This window comes from Lentinula edodes (assembly GCF_021015755.1).
Source record: "Lentinula edodes strain Le(Bin) 0899 ss11 chromosome Unknown C8R40scaffold_17, whole genome shotgun sequence".
NCBI lineage: Eukaryota > Fungi > Basidiomycota > Agaricomycetes > Agaricales > Omphalotaceae > Lentinula > Lentinula edodes.
Genome location: NW_025764323.1, coordinates 535,039 through 561,916, shown reverse-complemented (window position 1 = coordinate 561,916; position 26,878 = coordinate 535,039). Strand labels below are relative to the sequence as shown.

Sequence of the window (26,878 nt, the reverse complement as noted above, 5' to 3'; positions counted from 1 at the left end):
TTCCAACATAGCTCGTTGCTCGTTGGGGATGTCAGGAGAGATTGGGGAACGAGGTCCACCAGGACCACCAGGTCCACTGGGGTCACCAGGTTCACCACGCGGTAAACCGCCGGAATCGTCATCCAGATCGTCATGATTGTTGTCGGCGCCCGGATCGTCGGGGTCGACAGGAGGGTCTTGATCATCGTGATCACCGGTGTCCAAATCGAAGTGAGGAGGTGGGTCACGAGGAGATTCAGAAGCAGCGCGACGTTGGGGTTGTTTCCCCGTACGGCGGGCTATGGCTTGGAGGATTGGAGAATCAATACGAGTAGTTGAACGGCCCCGAGCCGGAGCGACCACGGGGGGTTGTCCACGGCGAGGGGTCAGGACTTGGACAGGTTGTCCGTCCCCAGTGTACAGGGTGCTGTATTCGAATTGTTGTTCCTCTTCCATGGCTTCAGGAAGAGTCGACGTAGTTGGGACTGTAGCTGGACCGAAACCGCGATTACGGCGACGTGGTTGACCGATGGCAGAGATAGAGTCGGAGAATGGGGCAAATGATTGGGCTGTAGTGAAGAAAGTATTTTCTTCGGAGTTAGCTCTAGATTGAGCTCGAGTTTTCGGAGGCATAAAAAATGATATGTCAGTACGACGTTAACGGATTGAGTTTAATTATACTGTTAAGATCATGTACACCGTGTAACCGTGCCAGAGCCACAGGGTGTCTAAGTGCGGAAGACGAGTGGGACAGTAGTGAAGTTATTAACAACACCGCCGTTACGCCGTTAGTCCCCGGAGATCGAGAGTAGAGAAGGGAGGAACTGAGAAGCAGCCAAGTCGGAGCGGCGGTATCGCCGGTGACGAGGAGCGGGCCAAAGAACTTATAAGTCCAAAGGCTATAGAGAGAGTACTTCAAGGCGTTGAGCCTGAAGACTTAGAGAGGAGCTAAGTTGAGAAGGGAGATCTAAGTTGATCTAAGTTGATAATTAAACTGAGGAACTACAGTAGCGTACAGGCAGTATTTATATCTACGGAGCGGCGCAATGGGGCGGAGCGCCAGACTAACTACTAGGAGTTATACGTGTAGTCCTGCAGGGTGAAGTAAAAGACAATAAGGAGGGACTAGAGTGAAAGGGTATGTGTAGCGAGAAAGAACAATAAGGAAGAGATTACAATAAAAGGTAGATCTTCGGAATACCGAGCGGCGGAATGGAGGCCCGAGGCATGGACTTGACAAGTGCACTGAACTTATCATTTTTGTCAATTCCTCAAGAGAAGTATGGATCTCATAAACTGAAGTTTGAAGAGCTGTGACTGATTTTTGGAGGACTGATATCTATTATGTTAGTCAGAATTACTGTGCATGGTTATTTATAACTGCCTCCTACATCATCAGTGGGGGTTTCATTTCCAGAGTCCAAGTTATCAATATGAATGAGTATGTCAATCATATGCTTGAAATTCCGATCACCCATATACTGTTTAAAGGTTGTTGATATAGTGTCAGATACCTACAGTGCAGGTTGTGATAAGTACGTACCGCTGTATGCCAGCCAGCAAAAAGGCCGCCAGAAAAACTGTCAATCATTACTTGGCAATTAATCTTTTGCTTCTTCCATCCACGAAGTAAGGATAGCATGCGTAAGTGGAACTGAATGAACAGTTCCTTTAAAGTATCAATCATGTCCATCCATTGGATATCTTCAACTGTTTTATTGTCAAACTGCACAGTCGGAGCAGAAATTTCTTCATCTGCTTGATCTGAGCCTTTGCCATTGTTATATGCATTATAATTGGCATATGGTCTTCCCACCAAGGCCTCAAATTGGTGAAGGAGAATATTCTCCAAGAAAGGCAGAATCCACTAGAAGTTGTGATGCTTTGATTTTGTAGCTGAATCATGAAAGTGGATACTCACCATTTCAATGCGGTCTCTAAATCGGCGCTTGAGAGGTGAAATGTCCACTGCATCCGAGAGGATGCCACCATCCTGTATGCCACCATCCTGTATGCCACCATCCTGTATGATCTTTTCAGCTAGCTGCTTGTTCAATTCTTGATACTCTTGAACAAGGGAATGAAACTGCGTGTCAGCCTCCGATTCCAGGCCAAAATGTCTCTCATATTCATAACCAGTGATATTATACCAGTCAGTCAATTTTGGAATAATAACTTGTAAACTGTCGATGTATTTGCTGATATCTCCCTTGAGTAGGTCATGCTTTGCTTTTGACTTTGCAGCTTTGGACACCATGCAAAGCTGTTTTGAAATATTGTAAATCCTGTCAGAGGAGCTTGAAAGAAAAACAATCAATATTTTTCTATAGGTGAAACAAATCAATTACATGAACATTGTATCCTGCCATCCGATGGCCCAGCTAAGAACAATATGTTGAGCATTTCTGTGTGTAGTCCTGAATAAGTTGAAACTCACAAAAAAAAGCCATTTTGGAAAGGTCCATTGGGAGGGCTTTTGCATCAAGAATGAATTAAATTCATGGGCAGAAACATATCCACTCCCATCTTCATCAATTGCATCACTGATGGCAGGATGATCTGTTCAGGATTTGTGATTTTCTAGCTTGACGTAGGAATAAAAATTGATTGCACCTACACATAACTTGAGATATAATTGGAATGGTCCAGTCATCAGCTTGTAAATGGCCATCTGGATCCTCTCTAACCCAGGTGCAAATGTCTAAGTTTGAATGAGTCTCAAGGGTCCAATGTGGGTATTTGAAATATCACCATCAACAAAGACTCTGCTCTTGACACTTGACTTCCATTTCTATATAATCAATGGAGCATCATATAATGATAATCATGATGCCAATGCGCCCTACTGAGGCTCACTCACTTGACCTGCCAGAAAATTTGTCAGCATCAGATGATAGTGGCATGTTATCCTGGAAACATACTTGACCAAACATTCCTGAAAATTGGGTCCTTGATAAGATTATGGGGCCCTGAAGTTAGCTAAAATCCCAGACATCAGCTGAATCTTTCATTGAAAGAAAACAAGACAGACTTGGGCCATAATCTCATTTCCGAGCCTCTGTACATTTTCATTTATATCCTGTTGTGTAAACTCCATCTTTGAGAGGAAATCATTCCTGTTGATTCACAGTCAATGTGATACAACAATGTGATAAAATTAGCACTGACCTGTATTCTGTGAGTATTTCTTCAATATCCTCCTGTAGAATATGTTTGGTTTTTCCAGTGACATGTTCACTGAAAAGTGTTGCAAGTTCTTGAAGACCTCCATCACTCTACATGTTTTCAATTAGTATTCATCAGACGGAGGCAGAGATTAGCAGTAATGTACTCCAATTATTGATTGTCCATCCTTTCCATATTTAACAAGGATATTACATGCTTTCTTGTCATCTTGGGTTTCTGCTCTATCAAGACGCGATATGATTGATAAGACATTCTTAGCAGTGCTCTCAACTGTTGATGTAACATGAAGCTGGAGAAGCTCCCTGATCTTGGTGTGGCAGACATTGCAGTTTTCCATAGATGTCATCATCTGTCTTTTGAATTCACTTGCTTTGAGAAATGCAACTATAAGAATGTGAATTCCGCAATCAAAAATATTCATAGTTTGCACTCACCTAAAGGTCGTTTAGATGTTGCATAATATGCTCTAGGGATGGAAAGGTGAGAAACGCAGTCACTCATATTGAATATTCATGTCTACTAACGTAGCAATGACACCTGTTCCAGTTATATATTGAGGAATAGAACATGTGAGCGAAAATCAGATTTATACTCACCAAATTGTTCAATGATAGCATGTATTTTGATGTACTCTGTATCAACCTCACTGGTTAAATCCTCATTTATGTGGCTTCTCTCAATGTAGCGGATGGTGAATGTAGCAGAAGACTGATGTTAATAGTATGTTCAATGAGTAAAAATTCAAGAGCTCCAACACTCACCAGCATACAGTAGGCAACTACAATTTGCTCATTATTTTGTCTTCTACTTATCTCCTGTTCAATGATAACCTGAATTGCAAAAGGCCAAAGTTAGCAAGATCACATGTAGCTTTGGTGTTCTATTGTACTCACTCGCAAGAGGCTTACTGCTGCCTACATAAGCAGGGATTACCTAGCCATTAATTGTTCTCCTACTTGAAGTACAAGAAATACTGCTGACCTCTGCAAAATTGTTGGCAGTCGAAATGCTTTCTGCGTATCTTATACCATCCCGCAAGTACTCCAGGATTCTCCGTGTACGGTTGCCTTCGTCCTTACCGGATTCTGGTCAAATAAATTGGGATCAAAATACAATATGAAGGATAGCTCAAAAAAAATCCAGAACAATATTCATGTGCTTACTTGATGCTGTAGCCTCTTTAACAAGTTGGTCTACTTTTTCCAATGCTTCTGCAGATTTCCTTCGAGCCTCCGTCACTGCAATCATATCAGCCTTCAGCAAAGTGCCCCATGTCAGGAACGTACGAGGCACTCTGTTAGCTGTAGTATTAGCAATGTAATCATTGGTGTTGTCCATTGTTGAGCTGGAATCTGGGGAGCTGTTGCCTATACCCTTGCTGTTTTTAATGAGCCTTGCGCGCTTCACTGTTCATTGTTCTCCCAGACAGTTATTATGAAATATATTAAGACCTAGGTTCAACGAAAATTTGACAATAGATGATCAAGTTCAGATGCACAGTTCAACAGACGGAGAGATGGATAGGATCCATGCGGTGGATCAAGGATAACTGCATCTGTGCGTCAATCTTTCGGTGACAATTCACAATGCTTCCAGGAAACATACATTGTGTCAGGCCATTGAGCTCTAGATTCAAGTTATTGGACAAACCAGTAACTAAAGATTCATCAGAAAAGCTGTTGTGACATCCTGTGAAGTCGAACTCAGTCACCAATGATTCTCCGTGATTGCATGACAGAAAAAAGGCATCCCAAGAGAGTTCTCAGAAATACGATTCCAGAGATAGAAACAATCTTGCGACGGTAGAGGAATTCTAAATCTTCATATATATTGTTACTCACTGGACTCTCGCGTCTTTTGTGAATCACGGTGTAAACATCATTCCATTGGGTAGCAGATCTTCGATAGATTGTAGTTCTGAGCGTCTCCACGGCGGAGCATCTGAGTTTCCATACGGTCAATTGGGAGCTAAGAGAAAGAAAGTTTCGGGAAGTTCATCCACGATAGAGCCATTAGGCTGGCTCAATTCGAAGAAGTTCGGCGTGAAAGGCGTGAAAAGCGAGAAGCTCGGGCTAGCATAAGTGTAGTAGCTGGGAGAGTAGTGGAACCGCCCCCACAAGTCATGATTATCAAAAGGATAGGATAGGATAGAAGAGTAGGAAGAACAGAGCAAGCGTGAAAATTGGGCGCTACTCTAGTTTCCATGGCGCTTAATTTGACTTAATTCTTTCTTCCTTCCATCAAGCAGTGGTGGGGTACGTCGTACAAATGCGTGCGTGGCTAGCGCAAGTCTGACTCCTCAAAAGTTTCCAAAATCCTGGAAATACTATCAATGACTGGAAAAGGTCTAATTTTCCCTGATTTTCCTGATTGCGTCAAGCCTCAGAATTGGACCGCCCTCGAGCGTCATATGCATGGACTCAGAACGAATGGAATCCTCAACGATCCCGGTCGTCCAAAAACTGTTGAACGGCAATCATTCGTAATTTTTGGATCATGCAATATCCAAGTATACGACGATGTATAGGATTGTTCGAACGGTGTATTGCCAGAAATGTCATAATCATGCCCAAACGGACTATGTATATCGCCATGTCTTGACTATTATCACCTGTGATAAGGATGAAGGTCACATTGAAGTAAAGGCGCCTGGCTTCATTCGATCGATCAGTGCGGCCAATCTTTCATTGTTCAGCTCTCAAAAAGTTTTAGCCAACTTGTCACAGCACGGTCCATCTGGCCCATGTGGTCAAAACAACAATGGACGGGTTTTTGGATCCTAATTGGTGCAATTGGCTTCTTGATTCGTTATTCTGCGCTTGGCTCATCGACGAGATAGTCGATGCTCGTCGTAGGACCCTGAAATCTGAAAGGCCCCAGGGCTATAAAATTGTGGTCGGAATGACAAAGCTCAACCTAGGACCACCGTCCAAACTCGCCTTTCTGTATAGACGCTTAAATTCATACCCTTTCGTACCTCCGTCGGATTTACTTGCGACGATGGTTACTGCTGTCTATATACCTAACACTCGCCGTCTTCGCTCTGGTTGTACCGCTTCGGAGACCTTGAAGAAGCTGCCCGGTACAGTGACGAGTCATACGAAACATTCTTCCTCCACCTCCTCTTCTTGCTCATCCTCATCCTCGCCTTCTACCTCCGAAACTTCAGTATCTACCTCCACCGCGATGCGCACACGGATGAACGATGATCAGAGGAGGGCGAAACTGGAGAGAGATCTTGACATTGTCCCGGGCACCGTTCATCCACGGACAGTCACCTGCAGAGGATGCGAACACACAATTCGTTTGGATACCAAGATCAAGTATGGTGACTCCAACTGGAGGACTCATAAGAAGAAGTGTGTCAAACTAAGGGAGGAAGATCGGACGATTTCGGACATTCTTCTGTCGCTCAACGTTGAGGTCCGATTACAGAAAATTTCGAGTTCTTCTCAGGCAGATCCTTCAGAAGATTTGGCGGAGCTCGAGTACTGTGCTGTTCAAGCTTTGCGGGACGTTCAGAGAAGGATGGACCACTCTACGTTCTGAAAAATTTTCAATGATGCGCTGGAAATCATTGTCCCTTCCTATCCTATCCGTTCTATTATGTACGGGCTCATACAGCCCTTTATCAGCTTATATCACGAACTTTCATGATTTATTTAGATACATTTGTAGTACCACCACACTGATGTATTGCTAGGATTCTTTCTCTTATTGCTGTATCGATCTTGTTTCCGTATGTATATAATATACTCAGCATCTTTTTCCTACCCTTCTTAGACCAATGCCTTGAGTCGATTACAGACTTCTGATACACGTCAACGCAGTGGATTCCAGTGAGAGGCTGAGGAGGGAGTTGCATCAGGCATTCCAATTTTGTGACACAAAGCGAGGGACTACAGAATTTGCACAGTGAATTGCACAGTGAAGGGAGAATTCGCCAAGCAGAACAAAAGGTCAAATAACGCGGGCAACCTCGGTGCCGGTGGAGACAGATGCCAACATTGATTCAAGCCACAGCAAAGATCGACAACGCTGGCATTATATCAAAAAGACAACACAAGCATTACAATTCCAAGTTTCCTCTCCTATTCTTTTGACTGTACGTTTTTCCAAAGGCGGGGCAGAGTGAACCAATAACCCAGTGAGCTTTTCAAACTTGAAGTGAGACAGTGGTAGATCTCAGCAGCACGTAGTTTGTCTTCGGATGTAGATATTAGTAAACGGCCCTCACATGGGACTGGGCTCACTGCTCACAAGTCTACCGAGGTTGTGATACACTCCAATCTGTGGATAAGATGAAACCCATCTCTCTTCTTGCAAACTACGGGAAAGAAGTATTAGCTCTTTGTTCCTGACCTTCGTTCAATACCAATTAGGTATACGTACTTCCATCATGAACATGGGTTCCGTTCCCATCCTTCCCCCAAAACTTACAAGGAGCACCTTCTGTGTGAGCGATATTCCAAGGCGCGCCGCAAGCTAGCTTTTCGTCTAGAGCAATAGCGTCGACAGTGGTGATGGCGATGGCCGCGATGATCAGGGAGAAGCTGATGCTGGCGAAGAACTTCATGATATGAGAAGGCTAGAGAACTTTGGGCAAATGCGTAACTTGAAGTGTATGTGGAGGACCAGCCTGGGGAACTATCGTCCAGTTGTGAACTTGTTTTATACCTTTCTTCCATTGATATGTACTACATATTGCATTAGGTATTGATTGTCGGGCTGACTCTGGGCTGGCTGAGGTCGAATTCAAGTACATAGTCCTGAGACCCAACTCCGGTCTAGCTGTTGGTAGTTGCGATCTTAATCATGAGCGTCTTGCGGGTGATAAGTATTGCAAGGCGTTCGAAGGACACCATTGGACGAGTGGACTTTCGGATGTTCTTGGATGTTCTTGGATCCCTGAAGCGTAAGACGTGAGTGAGGTGCGAGAGAGCCGTCTGGGGGGAGTATGCTTTTGAATGCAATTTACATTATCGCAGTCCCATCAAATGTCTCTTGATGGTTGAACGGATCCGCATTTGAATGTAAATCCTGAACAGAGTTAAGGAAGGCGGTTCAATACATCATCATGGTCTATATATTGACGGTTTGGGATGTGATTGGACAGCATAGAGACGCACTGCGCACTATGAATTATCATTTCGAGATAATCGTAGAGCAATCTGACGAACTAGTGGTACATGGGGATTGAGCGGAACGGATAACAAAAGACCCCCAAGGCATTTGACGTACATAGTGGAGGGGTGAACGATAAACACTGGAATCGGTCGCGAGAGTTAGGACCAGATATGAGACAGAAGGATTTCGTCAAGCCGTGATTATGGATTAGCTTTTAGCAATCTTACAAAGAAATGAAAGGCTTTGATTGAATCACTGATCAGTCGAACAACGTTAACACAGGTATGAGATGATGCAAATCCCTCCATTCGTATCGTAAACATAGTCGTCCTCTCTTGAGCATTCTCTAAGCTCTCAGAGGTACGTCGTATAAAACCTCACGGGGTGACCGAGGACACAGGAGGAAATTCGAAAGACGATGATCGACAACATGAAGCAAGTGCGGAGAGAACGAAGCAGCCTTTTAACAGCATGTAGTTTGTCTTCCGATGCAGATGTTAGCAAACATAAAACTCGGTACAGGTGTAGGTCACTTACAAATCGACCGAGGTCGTGATGCATTTGTATCTGTGAATTACATGAAAACCACTCCTCTTATGACAAGCTGAGATTTGGGTGTCTGTCAGCGGTTGAATAGATAGGATCTGAAGAGGTGACTCACTTCCGTCATGAACGTGAGTTCCGTTATCATCCTTCCCCCAAAATTTACAAGAGCTACCCTCTGAGTGACCAATATTCCAAGGCGCGCCGCAAGCTAGCTTCTCGTCTAAAGCGATAGCGTCGACAGTAATAGCGAGGTACGTGACGAGTAGGAAGGAACTGATACTGGCGTTAAACTTCATAGTTGTATTGAGAAAGATGGGCGTCGAAGGAATGTTGAGTGTGCAGTTGACGATGTAGAGGACCTGCCTGAGGGGAATTTTTTGATCTGCGTCCCATTTATAGCTAATTGTAGCTCTGATAGGAATCTCCTTCGGAAATATAGAGGAAATGGTTAGTGAGCGCCACCATCCCTTGACCTTGCTCCTCAGTTCCTCCTAATCCTCACGAAGCACCGTAAAGACAGTGAAGGGCGTGTACATCGACTGGGCATCCAAAACTGCGACGTTCAGCCAAGCAAGTCACATACCGACGGCCGTCTGTGATCTGATCGCCTTGGCCGGTGGAAGCGAAACGGAAACTTATATGTTACATAAGCCATCGCCAATGGCAATAACCCCGCCTTCAGTTTCCAAGTGAACAGCAGCGAACACACAATGAAAAATGAACAGTGCCTGACTGATTCTAACGATATCTACAACATTTGCACAAGGAATGAGAACCACGGATTAGTTCGCGACCATATCCTCCTGTTCTCTGGGCTCCCTCGAGCTCCAGTGACGTCTACGACGGCGCATTGACCTTTGAATACATGAACATTTTTGTCAGAGCTCACAACTATTAATGTTCATCCAATCAACTCACCCATCTCCTGTGCCGTCTGCGCTAGTACCGGCCCCAGCCCCAGCACCAGTACCTGAGCTAGAGTCCATATTAGCTGCCGCAGTAGCACTTGCTGACGACGCGGCAGCAGTAGCACTTGCAGCGGGCGATGCGCCGGTGGCCCCGGCAGGTACACATACATAATGACGCAAGAAGTGCAATTGAGACCAACGGAAAAGACCATGAAGGTCACATCAAATAACGGATCGTTACGGGATGTGACCTGATGCGTAATGACAGGTCCCCTTTAGGGACTGCACTGCATCACCCGACGGATCCACGCGCTCCGGCCAACGAGCGGGCAATCGACGGCGGCGGGAGCAAAACGATTCGATGTTCAATGCTTCCGCCTCCTCCTCCTGCCCCAGCACGCACGGTAGTGTAGGCTGAACTTATCAGTCTATTGTGTGAAGGTGTGAAAAACATCGAAGTTCTTGAACTTCGAGCCGCAATTATGCTACATGCGTGCAGGGACTCACTGGGTGGCTGTTTCCATTGCAATCGCTGAGGTTTATGAGGGAGGAGGTTTAGCTGGTGCAGGCAGGCAGAGCAGGCTTTTGAGGTTCGTGGGGGAGGTGTAGCGAGGTGTAGCTGGTGCAGACAGAGCAGTAGGGGAGATGTGTATAAGGAAATGAAACGTCAATATGCAATCTGCTGTATAATAGTTAGCCGCATGTATGTAATTCTGAATATGAATATTAGATACGGGGAACTGGTTACCTTGGCTGTATAGCCGTGAATCGTCTCCTTTATTGTCGTGAAATGGTCTCTCTGTCTGCTGAACCCTGACAATTTCGTCTCTTTATCAAAATCACCAAGCTTAAAAAAATACGAAGCTTTCTTGACTGGAAAAAAAGACGATGTCAATGAATCGCTTATAGTTAGAGCACCTCGAGCAATAATCCACTATTGCTATTCATTGAATTCTCAGAATATGGTAGATACGATGTTGTATATTCTATCTTACATTATATCTCTACAAAGGAAAATTTTACATACATATAATAATCACAATTGCTGCCTCGAAGACATATTTAATCTTCACTATCAGTAAGTTCGATCACTCCGAGGTCCTTAAGCATTGGACGCAGACGCTTGGGCTCATCTCTATCATTCAAGCTTGTGCCAGTATGCTTGCGCTTTGTGGGGTTTTCCTGGTGATTCTGACTACTCCCTGTCGAAGATGCAATCAGTATTTCATGTTGACGTCTCAAAGACAGATAATCTTACCAGATGCATTGCCGCGCTCAAGGACTTCAATTTCAACATGGATGATGTGCGACGGAGGTGGACCTAGAATTAAGCTGCCCGTTTTACTCTAGAACGATTGATATAGTGAACAACTTACCAAGACGTTCATTCAGTCCACGGATCTGATCACTTTGCTGCAATGCTACTGCGATCATTGCGGCAGGGACGTCAACTCTCCTGGAAGTATCAGAGACTGAGCTAGCAAGACCAGTGAGTTGGAGAAAGAATTCTGTAGAAAATGTAGTCGAAATGGCATCGTTTGCTCTCATTCCTCGTAGCCGCAGTGAGTTTTTGTTGCGAACTATGGTAGAAAGCATAGATGGATAAGATTTTCCATTTGCGCCAACCGCAAATGTACCCTGCAGCCGGGGAACTAGAATCTCGGCTTCTTTCTCTTTGAAACGAAGAAATTTCTAGCCGACCATAAATTATATTGTCCATGATACCAACAGATTGAATGAATAACATACAGAGCTTAACATTCGCATGATGACTGCTGGCCATAGGTCAATGTGAAATCTCTTGAGCGCATGTTTGTCAGGCCAACCAAAATTGTAACGACAGAATTTGGTGATTTCCATTATGTCGGGTGTTCGGGGTGGCCATTTCGAGGCGCTCGGTGCTCTTGAATGGTCCATGGAACGGGACCAGCTGGTGACAGGTTCCAGAAATGCCGTGAGGGCTGATAGATCTCTAAGTGATGGGAATTGGGATATGCGGAGCACGTTTGCCTTGTAAGGGCTACGATATCTGAGCTTGTGATGAGTATTGAATTCGATTTCGTCCGCCATATTGTTATTGAGTCGGCCAAAGGCCTCTGCAAGTTGCTGAGGCATTGTAGAAAAGGATCTGTGGGCGTTGAGAAGATCGTCTCCATATCCACATTTGGCAAGACCTGCTGCTGTTTCAGAGCCGATGCCATTCACACCGTCGCTGTAGTCATTTTTCAAGAGTAGGGAGATCAAGATGAGACCAGCATGCGAAAGTTCTAGATGTGATTCAATTGACTCGGCGTTGTACATGAGAACTGTTTCGAAGTCCTTGAAATTCCGGGGCTTATGATCTCTATAATTCTATGTGAGCAATTTGATAGATACATATGATCCTGTTGTACAGCACTCACATGCGCAGGGGTCGGAAGATGCGAGGAGCGCCAAAGGGAAGAAGATCGCTATCCTTAGTAAAAACAGCATCAACAAGGCCCCTTTTGCACATCTCTGCTAGTTCAGCATCAGCTTCACCAGGAGCCTGCGTGAGTTTAGTGTCAAGAATATACCTTCCATTATCTGTATACTTACAGTGTGAGCATAGTAACCAAACGCCTCTATCAGAACTCTAGCTTGTGTATAGTAGCCCGGTTCCCTCGTGATAACCTGGCGGCCTCGCTTAATTCGGGAGCGCTCTTCCCCATCATAGACAAAGATACCATGGACACCCGCTTGCGATAAGTAACATAAAAACTTGAATAGCTGAGAAAGCGGAGAGGTGGTTGCATGCATTTGATTTACTGCCCTATCAGCAGCGCAGAAAGCATCAAGAAAGATGCTAGTCCACATTGAATTGAAAAGTTTGCTCATATAGAATGCCTGCACTCACCTAATATCTACACCAATCAATGTAGTACGCAAACGATAGTGATCCGTAATAAATCCATTATCCACCATGAAGTCTCTCAATTTGATAGTCACAGCAGCACCATCGACAAGCTGCAAAATAGTCAGTCCTGATGCTTTCAACAGTAGTGGTAAACCCACAGGCCAAAGATTTCTGACTCCCATAGCAAAAGTAATGATAGCGGTAGAGAACGAGGTGTAATTTTGCAATAGGGGTGCTTATAAATAGCACCAAATAAAGTCAGCAGTAAGAAATCTCGGTACGTGTTAGAGAAAGGAGTCAATGGTTTGTAGGTGAACATTCAATTCAATGCAGTACATGGTTTCGGTGTATCTATTGCATAGGAGAACAAAGATTAACGAAGAGAAAGATCAGCCAAATACAACAACGCAATTGAATATGCATAGGACAGAATAATCGATAATTCAGTAGACAATTCTTGATTTCCAAAAAGTGTGGCCCACATCCAAGAAGGGCACGAAGGTGCTATTCCACTCCGTGTCGCGAAGGTATTCCAAACAGAACAGCAATAGCAGTATACCCATCCGTTGTAGCTATGCTTGAAGCAAGGCGGTTGTGCCGTACCATCACCAGGCGGAGAACCTGCCAAAGCGAGCGAGCAGGATCAGGAACCAGAGGGCCTGCGCCAGAACGTAAACACCGACCTTCGGAGAACGCAGAACCTGCCCTCATGACATCTGGCACAGTGTATCCTTTGAGCGACGGCAGGGCCATGAGCAAACTTTAACACAAGGTTAAGCATTGCTAAGAAGGCTCGGCATGGGCGTAGTAGTGGTGGAGGAAGAGGGTGAGGTAGAGGCACCGGCGTCGAAAATGGTCCTTTGCTCTTGAAGAAAGCTGTAAATCGGATGGCGCCTGTTCCAATATAAAGCATGCGTGGGTTTATCTTTGGACACTTCGATGAACCGGCCAGCCGGTTCTGTTTCGTCCTTGAAGGGGTCGCCCACTTGAACAGTTTCCGAGATACAGGGCTGAACAATTGGCTTCCAAAACAAAGCGCCGTCGGAAGGCGTTCCCGGAAGCTCTGGGGCATCAAAGAACTTCGCGGGTACGGGTTTGCTAGGACCAGGAACCGAGTTACGTTCGGTGTGAACTTCTGTGGCAAAAAAAGATGGAGATGGGGTGCGAATGGATGGAGATTGAGCTCGACAACTTCTCTTTGAGGTTGACCGAAATTGTTTTGGGAACGGCGGTACAGGAAATGGTAAAGAAAACTGGAGGGATGTCCTGAGGACGTTGTGCTTAACCTGACGACCTATTGCCTATCAGTCTGAGATGAAGCGATGGAGAAAAGAGTCTACGCACAGACCAGGGGACCTGTGCTTGTCACGAACTTGGACATCTCTAGGCAGCTGTGGTGTTGATTGTGGGCGTTGTTTGGACGGCTCCCAATCGCATTGCAGAAAAAGCGGATATTGGTGAAGAAGTCGCAGAGGTATATGGAGGATTGAAGCAGGTTTGGCTGAGGTCCGAGGTAGAATGAGGAGGAACAATGCTTATGGGGTTCCCGTTTGATCCATATACGTTTGAAAAAGGCTGGAGCTACCAATACGGTTCTGGGCATGGGAAGTTTTCAAAGCTTGCTTGGAGGTAGAGCTTTCATTGGGGCAGCTGGGAAAAATGTAGAATAACAACTGCAGCGCGCACTTAAACGGAACACAACAGACTGCGCGCTTAAACGGAATACGGCAGACCGCGCGCGCTTAACCGCCATCACGCGTCTCTGTTGATTGTCTTTCCCTCGTCTTGATCTTCCTTACACCTTCCATCACCACCAACAGTTACTCTTACAAAATGGCCTCCGATTTAGGTGAGCACTTTCTCTCATTACCACACCTCCTCCTTCTGCCCCTAGTCCGAATCTTCTAGCCAACAGACGCCCAGCCCATCATCTAGGCAAGGCTCTGTTGGCTGAGAATTTGTTCTGGTTTGTCTTGATACGCGTTGTGGTTTGACGCAACAACCATTCATCCACAACCTTCTCTATCAGAGTAATTAAAGCTAACGCTTGCTCACAGATGATGCTATTCCCGCCACTCGCATCAAATTCCCTTCCTTTGACCTCTCTTCCGCCCTCGAATCCGACAACATCGCGCGCATGGCAGCTGAAGATGCTGGAGAAGTCTTAGATGACGGAGAGATAGAGTTTGAGGACGGAGAAACTGACGAAGAAGCCTGTGCAGGGCCAGCACCCCCGGTTGATCTTTCCAACAACCCTCCCTTTGTGTCCCGGAAGGCCAAGAAATACGCAAAGCTCACGAAACGTTCACGCGCAAAACGGGCTGCTGAAGCTGTTGAACGCGTTATGAGCAGGGGCGTTAAACCCTTCGTCGTCGAGTTGGCTAAAGGAGCTCTGCCCCTTGAGCTCGAAGACTTCGATGCCTCCAGCCTCCCAGTCTCTTCAACTGGCTGGAACGCTAATTCTCGCAAAAAGCTCTCCCCTGGGCTTCAAAGGGTCTGGAAGAACCTTGAAGTCCTCAGCTCCCTGGACAGCTTGAAGCTTCTTCGATGGGATGGGAGGTGCGTATGCTTTTTCTTACAATCACGCGTTTAAAGTAAGCCTGTCTTTCCAGGAGTTGCATAGTGCTTGTTGATGCTCACGACCGCGTTGTTGCAGTCCTTGGTGGCGTCCCTTTTGCGAAGGACAATGAATGGGAGACAGTGGAAGCTGAAGCTACTGCTGCTGCTACGCGTTGCCGTGAATCTAGCACCTTCACTGAAGCACAGAAACATGGTCGACGCGGAGATTTTGCCTCTCGGACAGTTGGGTATGGCTACGGCAATGGGCGGCGAAAACCACAGAACTATAGAGTCTCTGGCAAGGCTAATCAGAAAGCTATACAAGAGCTTCTTCAGAACAAGGCGATCCGGCGCATCTCGGGCTTTCAAAACGGTGCGTCTTATGTCTCTATTTTCTCATTGGCTTGAACCTCAATGGAATTCTTTCTAGCTCTCTTCAACACCTTCTGCCACAAAAACTATGTTGAACACGTGGATACAAACGACGAGCTGCTCTACAAACAGCCAGAGCTCCGAGCCAACTTCCCGAAAACTGCCTTTGCTGCCACAACCTTCAACCTTGGACCCCTCTCATTTTCACCGCCTCACATGGACCCTGATAACCGCGCCTCCAGCTGGTGTGCCGATACCACCATGGGACCCTTCGACCCTGACAAAGGTGGCCATCTTGTGCTTTGGGACCTGGGGCTCATCATCCGCTTTCCTCCTGGCTCCACCATTCTTTTTCCCTCTGCGCTTATCACTCACTCTACCATCCCCATCCAAGCACATGAGGCCCGCTACGTGATGATACAGTACTCTTCCGGTGGTCTTTTTCGATGGCGCAACAACGGGTTTCAGTCGGATAAGTCATTTTTAGAACATGCTACTGCTGAAGAACGCGCGGAACGGGAAGCCTCACGGGTGTCACGGTGGAAATTAGGCCTTCAAAAATTTACGAGATGGGCAGATATCTGCAGGGGTGATTGGAGGGGTACAGCCCGCACTGCAGCTGGCCTGGATGATGTAAGTGACCTTTCCGACCTTGAGGAATCTGCAGAAGCATTACATCCATCTAAACGCATCCGTCGCTAGTAAATTCCTAGAAATGTATCTGAATTGGTATTCATACAAATATAACTGCATGTTTTCCTCATGTTTTTTGAGATAAGCACAAGACAAACAAACGTAAAACCTTCTGCTGCTATACCTAGTTGTGCCCATATTGCAGGGAAGACGAACCGAGCTCTCGCTGAGCCGTGGCTACACAGCATTGGTAAGAGCTCCTATAAATTCCAATACCCCCCCCCCCTTTTTTTTTTCCTTTGCTATTCCTACTACCATGAGCATCGACATCTCAACTGATGAAGACTACACCGGGCTTTTAAAAACAATCACAGAAGATAAACAATCGGATCCAGCTGATATCCTAGATGATTTAGAGGAAAGCCATGACCAGCTTGAGGTCGACATGGCTGGTCTCAGTGATGCAGTCCGGGAAGTCTCGAAAGGGGTTTCCGAGAAAACATCTCAAGAATATTCTCGGTACGTGCAACATAGTGGACATGAGCACTATCTAATATCTCTCAGCTTAATGAAGCAGTGCCAGGCATTCCTCGTAGGACGCAGAATGATTTCTGAAGGGTCTCAATTCTTCTCTGACAACCCTCACTCTCAAGCTGCGATATACATCGTCGCTTGGATCATGGATTCGTAGGGCAATTTACAGGTTTTTTGAATGAATATGGCTAACTGACTATTGTAGATGTGACCTTATCAAGCTCGATGGTACCCCAGTCTTAGAGGAACGATCTACGTACACGCATGCTCAAAAGATGCGAGCCGCTGCAACTTTTGGGTTTGGAAAAATCCATGGTTTAGGCATGCAGGCCTGGCACCAAAGTGAAGTTTCCGGCAAGATGCTGGGGAACCCTTCAGTCTCTGAGACGGTTTCTACTTACATGCTCAGTCTTCGTCGTCGAAAGGTAAGGTTTAAATTTGTACACCATATCACTATTTGATATTCATTAAATCATCAGACGCAGAAGGGGGATACTCCAATTAGTGCTCGAGCTGTGTCGTCTGTAAGTAAATGTCTTGGAAGGTGGAAATGAAACTCAGCTCAATACATAGGACTTACTTGAGGATCTCTACCATTTCAATAGTCAGCCTCGATATCAAGGCTCTCAAACGTTCCAAAGTAGTTTTCAACCAGCTCGCAAAGGTGAACTAGGTCCTCGTGCACGCGCATCGATGATCCTTGGCTACAGTTTAGCCTTTTGCAGTCTACTCCGTGTCGATGAACTGCTGAAGATACAGTTGCAAGATCTGACACTGTCAGAGAACTCACTTACTGGGGAAAGTAAACTTACTCTACACCTTCCCTTCCGCAAAACCAGCCAGTTTGGAGGTGAGTACACAAATATGTATGCAGTAATAATTCCACGCACCACGTCTAAATATTCTTAGATATCAAACCGTTCGTGTTCTATGAAATGCCTGATGAATATCAGCACATTTGTGTTGTACGCGCATTCGCTCGATGGATTCTTGCTTCTGGTCTAACCGATGGATATCTCTTTCGGAAAATTCGTGCCAACGACCGTATCGCTGAAGAGAATGAACCAATGGTGAGTATTTATACAATGTAACGTTACACTTTCTAATGAGCTACAGACATCAGAACAGTTTCTGGAGATGTTCCGCAACAACCTGCTGGACGTGGGAGTTGATTTTGTTCCCTACGGAACTCACTCGTTCAGACGCGGTGGATGCCAGTGGTTATCGGTTGAGCGTCGATGGCCTTTGCGTCAAATTTGTGAATGGGGTGGCTGGAGTCAAGAATTCACCCACTTGACAATTGTCAAGTACCTTATTTCATGGAACGACAACCCTCATGTTGATCGAGACGATTTCTTCAACATGAAGCGTGCACCTGCGAAAGTTTGTCCCACCTGCAACCGCTCATGTCATTGTGCTTAGAAAATAACACGTATCGTTACAAAACATAGTCGTGTTGTATCATAGATAAACAATTATTTGAAAATATAGCTGTATTAGACAAGAAAATAAAGGTACTATCCCAAACGGTTTGCCAACTTATCAAGGTAATGACGAGAAATTGCCGATTTATCAGTAAGTACCTTTCCTCTATTATTGACAAATACCCTTGCAAAATCAGCCCCGTACTCAGCCTTAGCTTTATCGACCAGTTGCTGCTCATGCTTGCTCCGAAGATCACGTAGATGGTCAGAGATAGCCTTCCAATGAAAACGTCGGCCGTCACTGAATGAGAACTCCTTCCAGAACTCATCGGGGCTGCTAGCACGGTAACGCTCGGCAACATACTGTTGAGAGGGAACATATCAATAAAGGAAATGATTGAAAGAAAGCAATCTACCTTCCACTCTGACCAAAGCTTCTTTAAGCTTGCCCAAACACTATTTTTCTTGCCACTAAAAACGTCCCGCCAATACCGAAGTGCAATCGGCGCCCCGTTGATGCTCAGCAAATTCGTGCCACAGTCCTCAGGATCCCAACTAGGCTGCTCATCGTCCCAAACGCGGTCCAGCCGGGATATGTTGGTGGCAAATGTAATTGAGGGGGGCTCACGGAGGTCACGTTCCTTATACCTGACGATTTTTCCGAAACCCACTGTGACCACGTAAACTTTCTCATGCTCGTTGATGCTCGCAGTGCTGCTAGTAGTGGCATTCGACGTACTGGCGTTTTGAGGTGAGGTGTCGTTTAAGGTATTGCCGTTGTTGACAGGGGTGCGAGCATTACCAAAACCAGGGGATGCGCCTGTTGCAGTACTGCCAACCAGTGTTTGTAATTTGGTGTTCGTTGTTCTGAGGTCCAAAGGCAGTACATGAGCTGCGGTGATGCAGTCAGGAGGGCTGTTGAAAGATGGGGGTACGTTGTACGGTGCTAGGAAGGAAGGAAGGTAGGTATGTGTTAGCTATAAGGAACCTAGAAAAGAAGAACGGACCAGGAGTTGTCAAAAGCGGTGCAAGAACAGGCAAAGGTGCTTGCAAAAGCGATGGGGGTGGAAGCCCGGTCTTGAGTGTTTGAATCTCGACTCGAAGGTTGGAAACATGTTCAATCATTGAGTGCATGTATTGTGCTACTTTAGCCTATACTCGAGCACCAATCAATGACGGAGAAAAGAGAAAGAGCCAAGAGCTACGTACTGTACTGGTAGCATTCTCTCTCGCCCTCTCCTCCTCTTTGATTTTCCGCCTTCGCGCAAGCTCCTCTCGAGTTACATACGGATGCTTGTCACAGAATGTCTTTGCCTAGATGTGTTTACATACGAATGGTCAGCAAGTCTTTGAAACATCGAGAAAGACTCACCCAGCTAAGAAGCCTGTTCTTCTGTTCCAGTGTACGCATGTCTTTCGAGCGTTTGGTATCAGACAGCTGAGCACCAAGCGGGGCATCTGGGGGCAGTCCCATCATCTCATTCCTTCGCACCGTCGAAAGTTTGAGCTTCTTGGCTTTGGACGAGATAGCAGCAGGGCCTTCTTTGTTCGCGAGCTTATTCTTGGTGATACCTCCGCTACGTACTCCACGATGAGCGCGTCGAGCAACAGGAACGAGACTGAGAGGAAAGGTTAAACAAACGTGATTCTACAATTTTGAAAGACATACCATTGCCAACGTATTTTATTCTCACTAAACCCAATGAGTTTTTCTTTCAAGACCCGCATATTACCTTGGGTACCCAGCTCGTATTTCTTGCAGATTTCGATGAGCCCTGAGCGTTTCAAAGTGTTGCTAGAAATTCATAGATCAGTGAATATAGCAGGGCAAGATAAGAACAAGAGGGTGCACAGGTCTCTGTATGTTGCATGGAACACACCAGTATCTTTTTCATAACTGCCAGGAAGCACGAGAGTGTCGGAAGGCTGAGGCTCAGATGGATAGACAATTTTGAACTTTTGGCCATCTATCTCAATTTCTTCACTGGGAAGAGCCGTAGGAGAGTCAGCACTCGGACCGTCGATATCCATAGCGTCGAGGGCTTGTTGGCACTGCATTTCGAGAAGAGAAAGCGCGAGTTCTTGTGAGTCTAGGGTGGTGCGGACAACTGCGAGGTATTCTGGATCGAGGTCGTTGAAGGCGGCGATGAGGGAAGAGAGGGAGCCGGCGGCGGCAACAGCGCCATTGCTGATCGAGCTGCCAGGGACGCCGAGTGTTAATAGCGTTAACGGAGGTAAATATAAAGAGAGGGAAAGGCGAAACGACGGCCAACCCATGGTGAGAACGGAAATAAAGAGTAACGTGATTGTAATTGAGAGGGACGATGCTAATTCGGCCGAAATCAGCATCGTCCAAATCCGATCAAATTCACCCGGGCCTGTCATCCGGGCGTGACTACATGGTCTATACTCAGAGAGAAGTGTAATTGAGACCAACAGAAAAGACCATGCGGGTCACATCTCGTAACGGATCATAACGAGATGTGACCTGATGCGTAATGACAGGTCCCCTTTAGGGACTGCACTGCATCACCCGACGGATCCACGCGCTCCGGCCAACGAGCGGGCAATCGACGGCGGTGGAAGCAATGAACAGGCGGAAGCAAAACGTCCCGATGTTCAATGCTTCCGTCTCCTCCTCCTCCTCCAGTTCGGTATGAATTACACAGAGTGTAGCAAAACGGGTATGTGAATATGTGAATATAACAAAAATTATCAGTGTGAAAAAAATATGACGAAGAAATGAATTGAAGAGATGCAGCCCGAAGTTCTTGAAGTTCTGTAGGGACTCACTGATTTTCTGTTTCCATTGCACTTCTATGATTGTCCTTCTGTATGAGTTTTGGTTTGTGAAGAGGGACTCAGATGTTTGGCTGGAGCAGGCAGAGCAGTAGAGGAACAAGAGTACGCAGAGTGGTAGAGGAGCAAGAGTGTGAGGAAACGAACTGTCAATGTGCGAGGGGATAATCTGCTGTATGATACTTAGCTAGCCACATGGATGGATGAATCTACTGTATGATAGTTAGCCGCATGTATGTAACACTGAATCTTTGAATATCGGAAACAGGGAACTGTTATCTTGGCTGTATAGCCGAGAATCGTCTCCTCTATTATTGTGGAATGGTCTTTTTATTTGCTGAACCCTGACAATTTCGTCTCTTAATCAAAATCACCAAGCTTGAAAAAATACGAAGCTTTGTTGACTGGAAAAAAAGACGATGTCAGTGAAGTGTTGATTGTTTAGCGCACCTCGACTAGTATAATTGAACACAGATTGAACATCTACTATTCCTTGCTTGATTTTGCCTTTCTCAGAATATGGTAGTCACAATATCATATATTCTGTCTTACATTATTTCTACGACGAAAAATTTTACATACATATAATGATCACAATTGCTGCTTCAAGGACATATTTAATCTTCGCTATCAGTCAGTTCAACCGTTCCGAGGTCCTTAAGCATTGGACGCAGGCGTTTGTGCTCATCTCTCTCATTTAAGGTTGTTCCAGCATGCTTGCGCTTTGTGGGGGTTTCCTGGTGATTCTGACCACTCCCTGTTGAATATGTGATCAGTATTTCCTGCCAATGAGTCTCGAAGACAAATAATCAACTTGCCAGATGCATTACTGCGCTCAAAGATGTCAATTTCAACATGAATAACATGAGACGGAGGCGGACCTAAAGGTAAGCTGCCCATTCAACTCCAGAACAAGTGATAGAGTTGACAACTCACCAAGACGTTCATTCAAACCACGGATAAGATGACTTTGCTGCAAAGCTACTGCGATCATTGCGGCAGGGACGTCAACTCGCCTGGAAGTTTCGGAGGCTGAGCTAGTAAGACCAGTGAGCTGGAGAAAGAATTCCGTAGTGAATGTAGTTGAAACGATGTCATTCGCTCTCATTCCTTGTAGCCGCAGTGAGTTTTTATTGCAAACTGTTGTAGAAAGCATAGACGGATAAGATTTTCCATTCGCATCAACAGCAAATGAACTCTGCAGCCGAGGAACTAGAATTTCGGCTTCTTTCTCTTTGAAACGAAGAGAAATTTCTAGCCGACCATAAATTATATTGTCCATGATACCAACAGATTGAATGAATAACATACAGAGCTTAACATTCGCATGATGACTGCTGGCCATAGGTCAATGTGAAATCTCTTGAGCGCATGTTTGTCAGGCCAACCAAAATTGTAACGACAGAATTTGGTGATTTCCATTATGTCGGGTGTTCGGGGTGGCCATTTCGAGGCGCTCGGTGCTCTTGAATGGTCCATGGAACGGGACCAGCTGGTGACAGGTTCCAGAAATGCCGTGAGGGCTGATAGATCTCTAAGTGATGGGAATTGGGATATGCGGAGCACGTTTGCCTTGTAAGGGCTACGATATCTGAGCTTGTGATGAGTATTGAATTCGATTTCGTCCGCCATATTGTTATTGAGTCGGCCAAGGCCTCTGCAAGTTGCTGAGGCATTGTAGAAAAGGATCTGTGGGCGTTGAGAAGATCGTCTCCATATCCACATTTGGCAAGACCTGCTGCTGTTTCAGAGCCGATGCCATTCACACCGTCGCTGTAGTCATTTTTCAAGAGTAGGGGAGATCAAGATGAGACCAGCATGCGAAAGTTCTAGATGTGATTCAATTGACTCGGCGTTGTACATGAGAACTGTTTCGAAGTCCTTGAAATTCCGGGGCTTATGATCTCTATAATTCTATGTGAGCAATTTGATAGATACATATGATCCTGTTGTACAGCACTCACATGCGCAGGGGTCGGAAGATGCGAGGAGCGCCAAAGGGAAGAAGATCGCTATCCTTAGTAAAAACAGCATCAACAAGGCCCCTTTTGCACATCTCTGCTAGTTCAGCATCAGCTTCACCAGGAGCCTGCGTGAGTTTAGTGTCAAGAATATACCTTCCATTATCTGTATACTTACAGTGTGAGCATAGTAACCAAACGCCTCTATCAGAACTCTAGCTTGTGTATAGTAGCCCGGTTCCCTCGTGATAACCTGGCGGCCTCGCTTAATTCGGGAGCGCTCTTCCCATCATAGACAAAGATACCATGGACACCCGCTTGCGATAAGTAACATAAAAACTTGAATAGCTGAGAAAGCGGAGAGGTGGTTGCATGCATTTGATTTACTGCCCTATCAGCAGCGCAGAAAGCATCAAGAAAGATGCTAGTCCACATTGAATTGAAAAGTTTGCTCATATAGAATGCCTGCACTCACCTAATATCTACACCAATCAATGTAGTACGCAAACGATAGTGATCCGTAATAAATCCATTATCCACCATGAAGTCTCTCAATTTGATAGTCACAGCAGCACCATCGACAAGCTGCAAAATAGTCAGTCCTGATGCTTTCAACAGTAGTGGTAAACCCACAGGCCAAAGATTTCTGACTCCCATAGCAAAAGTAATGATAGCGGTAGAGAACGAGGTGTAATTTTGCAATAGGGGTGCTTATAAATAGCACCAAATAAAGTCAGCAGTAAGAAATCTCGGTACGTGTTAGAGAAAGGAGTCAATGGTTTGTAGGTGAACATTCAATTCAATGCAGTACATGGTTTCGGTGTATCTATTGCATAGGAGAACAAAGATTAACGAAGAGAAAGATCAGCCAAATACAACAACGCAATTGAATATGCATAGGACAGAATAATCGATAATTCAGTAGACAATTCTTGATTTCCAAAAAGTGTGGCCCACATCCAAGAAGGGCACGAAGGTGCTATTCCACTCCGTGTCGCGAAGGTATTCCAAACAGAACAGCAATAGCAGTATACCCATCCGTTGTAGCTATGCTTGAAGCAAGGCGGTTGTGCCGTACCATCACCAGGCGGAGAACCTGCCAAAGCGAGCGAGCAGGATCAGGAACCAGAGGGCCTGCGCCAGAACGTAAACACCGACCTTCGGAGAACGCAGAACCTGCCCTCATGACATCTGGCACAGTGTATCCTTTGAGCGACGGCAGGGCCATGAGCAAACTTTAACACAAGGTTAAGCATTGCTAAGAAGGCTCGGCATGGGCGTAGTAGTGGTGGAGGAAGAGGGTGAGGTAGAGGCACCGGCGTCGAAAATGGTCCTTTGCTCTTGAAGAAAGCTGTAAATCGGATGGCGCCTGTTCCAATATAAAGCATGCGTGGGTTTATCTTTGGACACTTCGATGAACCGGCCAGCCGGTTCTGTTTCGTCCTTGAAGGGGTCGCCCACTTGAACAGTTTCCGAGATACAGGGCTGAACAATTGGCTTCCAAAACAAAGCGCCGTCGGAAGGCGTTCCCGGAAGCTCTGGGGCATCAAAGAACTTCGCGGGTACGGGTTTGCTAGGACCAGGAACCGAGTTACGTTCGGTGTGAACTTCTGTGGCAAAAAAAGATGGAGATGGGGTGCGAATGGATGGAGATTGAGCTCGACAACTTCTCTTTGAGGTTGACCGAAATTGTTTTGGGAACGGCGGTACAGGAAATGGTAAAGAAAACTGGAGGGATGTCCTGAGGACGTTGTGCTTAACCTGACGACCTATTGCCTATCAGTCTGAGATGAAGCGATGGAGAAAGAGTCTACGCACAGACCAGGGGACCTGTGCTTGTCACGAACTTGGACATCTCTAGGCAGCTGTGGTGTTGATTGTGGGCGTTGTTTGGACGGCTCCCAATCGCATTGCAGAAAAAGCGGATATTGGTGAAGAAGTCGCAGAGGTATATGGAGGATTGAAGCAGGTTTGGCTGAGGTCCGAGGTAGAATGAGGAGGAACAATGCTTATGGGGTTCCCGTTTGATCCATATACGTTTGAAAAAGGCTGGAGCTACCAATACGGTTCTGGGCATGGGAAGTTTTCAAAGCTTGCTTGGAGGTAGAGCTTTCATTGGGGCAGCTGGGAAAAATGTAGAATAACAACTGCAGCGCGCACTTAAACGGAACACAACAGACTGCGCGCTTAAACGGAATACGGCAGACCGCGCGCGCTTAACCGCCATCACGCGTCTCTGTTGATTGTCTTTCCCTCGTCTTGATCTTCCTTACACCTTCCATCACCACCAACAGTTACTCTTACAAAATGGCCTCCGATTTAGGTGAGCACTTTCTCTCATTACCACACCTCCTCCTTCTGCCCCTAGTCCGAATCTTCTAGCCAACGGACGCCCAGCCCATCATCTAGGCAAGGCTCTGTTGGCTGAAAATTCGTTCTAGGTTACGCTTAAAGACACCGTCACCTCAAATAAAAGCCCCTTCCCTTTGATCCTTCCAATTGACGCGACTTGAACTCACTTTTACGCACAGGCCACACCGTTCCCACCGCTCGCATAAAATTCCCTTCTTTTAACCTATCTTCTGCTCTCGAGGCCGACAACAACGCGCGGATGGCTGCTGAAGATGCTGGGGAGCTCTTAGAGGATGGAGAGATAGAGTTTGAGGGCGAGGATGAGAACGAGGACGAGGATAAGGGCAAGGATGAGGACGAGGACAAGGACCAGGAAGACGACAAAGAGGCCTGCGCGGAACCGGCTTTCACGACCAATCCTTCCGGCAGCCCTCCCTCATCATCTCGGAATAACAAGAAGTATGCGAAGCTGACGAAACGTTCGCGCAAAAAACGGGCCACTGAAGCTGTTGAACGTGTTGCGAGCAGGCGCATAAAGCCCTTTGTCGTTGAGTTAGCTAAAGGAGCTCAGCCCATTGAACTCGAAGACTTCGACGCCTCCAGTCTCCCAGTCTCGTCAAGCGGCTGGAACGCTAACCCTCGCAAAAAGCTCTCCCCTGGACTGCAGAGGGTTTGGAAAAACCTGGATGCCCTGAGCTCGCTGAGTGGGCTGAAGCTTCTTCGATGGGATGGACAGTGCGTGTGTTGTTTCTTTTAAACACACGCCTATCACTAATGCCTTTTCAGGAGTTGCATTGTGCTTGTTGACGCTGGAGACCGAATCATCGCAGTCCTTGGCGGCGTTCCTCACGGATCCAAGGGGAAAGAATGGCAGGCAGTGGAAGCTGATGCTGCTGCTGCTGCTATTCGTTGCCGTGAAGCCAGTACGTTCACCAAGGCACAGAGACATGGCCGGCGTGGCAATTTTGCTTCTCGAACAGTTGGCTACGGCTATGGTAACGGGCGGCGCAAACCGCAGAACTACAGAGTTTCCAGTCAGGCTAATCGGAACGCCATGCAAGAGCTTCTTCGAAACAAAGCCATCCGGCGCATCTCAGGTTTCCAAAACGGTCTGATATTTTTTCTTTTTCGTCAGTTTGGATATTAACGGAGCTCTTACTAGCTCTCTTCAACACGTTCTGTCACAAAAATTATATAGAACATAGAGATACGAACAACGAAATTCAATGCAAGCAGCCAGAGCTGCAAGCTAACTTCCCAAACACTGCATTTGCCGCTGCCACCTTCAACCTGGGCCCCCTCTCATTTTCTCCACCTCACATGGACCCCGATAACCGCGCCTCTAGCTGGTGCGCTGACACTAACATGGGACCCTTTGACCCTGACAAAGGTGGGCACCTTGTACTCTGGGACCTCGGGCTCATTATCCGCTTTCCTCCCGGTTCCACAATCCTCTTTCCCTCTGCACTTATCACCCACTCTACTATTCCCATCCAAGCACATGAGACCCGCTATGCAATGATACAGTACTCCTCCGGCGGTCTTTTCCGATGGCGCAACAACGGCTTTCAACCAGACAAATCGTTCTTAGAAAAGGCTACTGCTGAAGAACGGGCAGAACGG

At 46.2% G+C, this 26,878-nt stretch overlaps 13 protein-coding genes across 13 annotated transcripts; 5 read left to right on the top strand and 8 right to left on the bottom strand.

Annotated features, from left to right (window-relative positions):
- Positions 1-1,349: 1,349 nt before the first annotated feature.
- On the bottom strand, positions 1,350-4,503 carry C8R40DRAFT_1189265 (uncharacterized protein; the record flags this gene model as incomplete). The annotated part of the gene is made up of 18 exons (XM_046233034.1): positions 1,350-1,460; positions 1,523-1,846; positions 1,901-2,242; positions 2,328-2,360; positions 2,417-2,538; positions 2,731-2,770; positions 2,840-2,844; positions 2,901-2,958; positions 3,011-3,095; positions 3,148-3,254; positions 3,311-3,549; positions 3,600-3,631; positions 3,690-3,702; positions 3,762-3,873; positions 3,927-3,995; positions 4,059-4,079; positions 4,147-4,250; positions 4,329-4,503. 18 exons carry the CDS (start codon positions 4,501-4,503, stop codon positions 1,350-1,352), a joined length of 1,992 nt encoding a protein of 663 aa, XP_046086596.1.
- Positions 4,504-5,925: 1,422 nt separating this feature from the next.
- Positions 5,926-6,714, top strand: C8R40DRAFT_1069502 (uncharacterized protein; the record flags this gene model as incomplete). The annotated part of the gene is made up of 1 exon (XM_046226117.1): positions 5,926-6,714. One exon carries the CDS (start codon positions 5,926-5,928, stop codon positions 6,712-6,714), a length of 789 nt encoding a protein of 262 aa, XP_046086595.1.
- Positions 6,715-8,646: 1,932 nt separating this feature from the next.
- C8R40DRAFT_1069500 (uncharacterized protein) lies at positions 8,647-9,134 on the bottom strand (the record flags this gene model as incomplete). The annotated part of the gene is made up of 3 exons (XM_046226116.1): positions 8,647-8,752; positions 8,830-8,896; positions 8,954-9,134. 3 exons carry the CDS (start codon positions 9,132-9,134, stop codon positions 8,647-8,649), a joined length of 354 nt encoding a protein of 117 aa, XP_046086594.1.
- A 352-nt stretch (positions 9,135-9,486) lies between these two features.
- Positions 9,487-10,107, bottom strand: C8R40DRAFT_207967 (uncharacterized protein). The gene is made up of 2 exons (XM_046234346.1): positions 9,757-10,107; positions 9,487-9,693 (listed from the first exon to the last, which is right to left on the bottom strand). Exons 1-2 carry the CDS (start codon positions 9,956-9,958, stop codon positions 9,587-9,589), a joined length of 309 nt encoding a protein of 102 aa, XP_046086593.1. The 5' UTR covers positions 9,959-10,107; the 3' UTR covers positions 9,487-9,586.
- Positions 10,108-12,144: 2,037 nt separating this feature from the next.
- Positions 12,145-12,524, bottom strand: C8R40DRAFT_1045423 (PIN domain-like protein; the record flags this gene model as incomplete). Its single annotated transcript, XM_046224303.1, has 2 exons — positions 12,145-12,273; positions 12,324-12,524. 2 exons carry the CDS (start codon positions 12,522-12,524, stop codon positions 12,145-12,147), a joined length of 330 nt encoding a protein of 109 aa, XP_046086592.1.
- An 870-nt stretch (positions 12,525-13,394) lies between these two features.
- C8R40DRAFT_1170582 (uncharacterized protein) lies at positions 13,395-14,224 on the bottom strand (the record flags this gene model as incomplete). The annotated part of the gene is made up of 2 exons (XM_046231561.1): positions 13,395-13,915; positions 13,966-14,224. 2 exons carry the CDS (start codon positions 14,222-14,224, stop codon positions 13,395-13,397), a joined length of 780 nt encoding a protein of 259 aa, XP_046086591.1.
- Positions 14,225-15,246: 1,022 nt separating this feature from the next.
- On the top strand, positions 15,247-16,017 carry C8R40DRAFT_1012648 (uncharacterized protein; the record flags this gene model as incomplete). Its single annotated transcript, XM_046222881.1, has 2 exons — positions 15,247-15,553; positions 15,611-16,017. Coding segments are annotated over 2 exons (714 nt in total), but the record flags the coding sequence as incomplete, so codon positions are not given.
- Positions 16,018-16,922: 905 nt separating this feature from the next.
- Positions 16,923-17,628, top strand: C8R40DRAFT_1044886 (uncharacterized protein; the record flags this gene model as incomplete). The annotated part of the gene is made up of 3 exons (XM_046224251.1): positions 16,923-17,144; positions 17,199-17,243; positions 17,293-17,628. Coding segments are annotated over 3 exons (603 nt in total), but the record flags the coding sequence as incomplete, so codon positions are not given.
- Positions 17,629-17,654: 26 nt separating this feature from the next.
- C8R40DRAFT_1044923 (uncharacterized protein) lies at positions 17,655-18,141 on the top strand (the record flags this gene model as incomplete). The annotated part of the gene is made up of 2 exons (XM_046224254.1): positions 17,655-17,789; positions 17,836-18,141. The coding sequence occupies 2 exons, from the start codon at positions 17,655-17,657 to the stop codon at positions 18,139-18,141; spliced, it is 441 nt and encodes a 146-aa protein (XP_046086588.1).
- Positions 18,142-21,559: 3,418 nt separating this feature from the next.
- C8R40DRAFT_1170578 (uncharacterized protein) lies at positions 21,560-22,287 on the bottom strand (the record flags this gene model as incomplete). The annotated part of the gene is made up of 3 exons (XM_046231560.1): positions 21,560-21,699; positions 21,773-21,823; positions 21,879-22,287. 3 exons carry the CDS (start codon positions 22,285-22,287, stop codon positions 21,560-21,562), a joined length of 600 nt encoding a protein of 199 aa, XP_046086587.1.
- A 76-nt stretch (positions 22,288-22,363) lies between these two features.
- On the bottom strand, positions 22,364-24,089 carry C8R40DRAFT_1170577 (XPG I-region-domain-containing protein; the record flags this gene model as incomplete). Its single annotated transcript, XM_046231559.1, has 8 exons — positions 22,364-22,715; positions 22,792-22,848; positions 22,907-23,031; positions 23,082-23,118; positions 23,379-23,488; positions 23,537-23,613; positions 23,982-23,999; positions 24,062-24,089. The coding sequence occupies 8 exons, from the start codon at positions 24,087-24,089 to the stop codon at positions 22,364-22,366; spliced, it is 804 nt and encodes a 267-aa protein (XP_046086586.1).
- A 62-nt stretch (positions 24,090-24,151) lies between these two features.
- Positions 24,152-24,980, bottom strand: C8R40DRAFT_1170576 (uncharacterized protein; the record flags this gene model as incomplete). The annotated part of the gene is made up of 2 exons (XM_046231558.1): positions 24,152-24,672; positions 24,722-24,980. The coding sequence occupies 2 exons, from the start codon at positions 24,978-24,980 to the stop codon at positions 24,152-24,154; spliced, it is 780 nt and encodes a 259-aa protein (XP_046086585.1).
- Positions 24,981-26,054: 1,074 nt separating this feature from the next.
- On the top strand, positions 26,055-26,827 carry C8R40DRAFT_1020005 (uncharacterized protein; the record flags this gene model as incomplete). The annotated part of the gene is made up of 2 exons (XM_046222986.1): positions 26,055-26,364; positions 26,418-26,827. Coding segments are annotated over 2 exons (720 nt in total), but the record flags the coding sequence as incomplete, so codon positions are not given.
- Between the last annotated feature and the right edge of the window lie 51 nt (positions 26,828-26,878).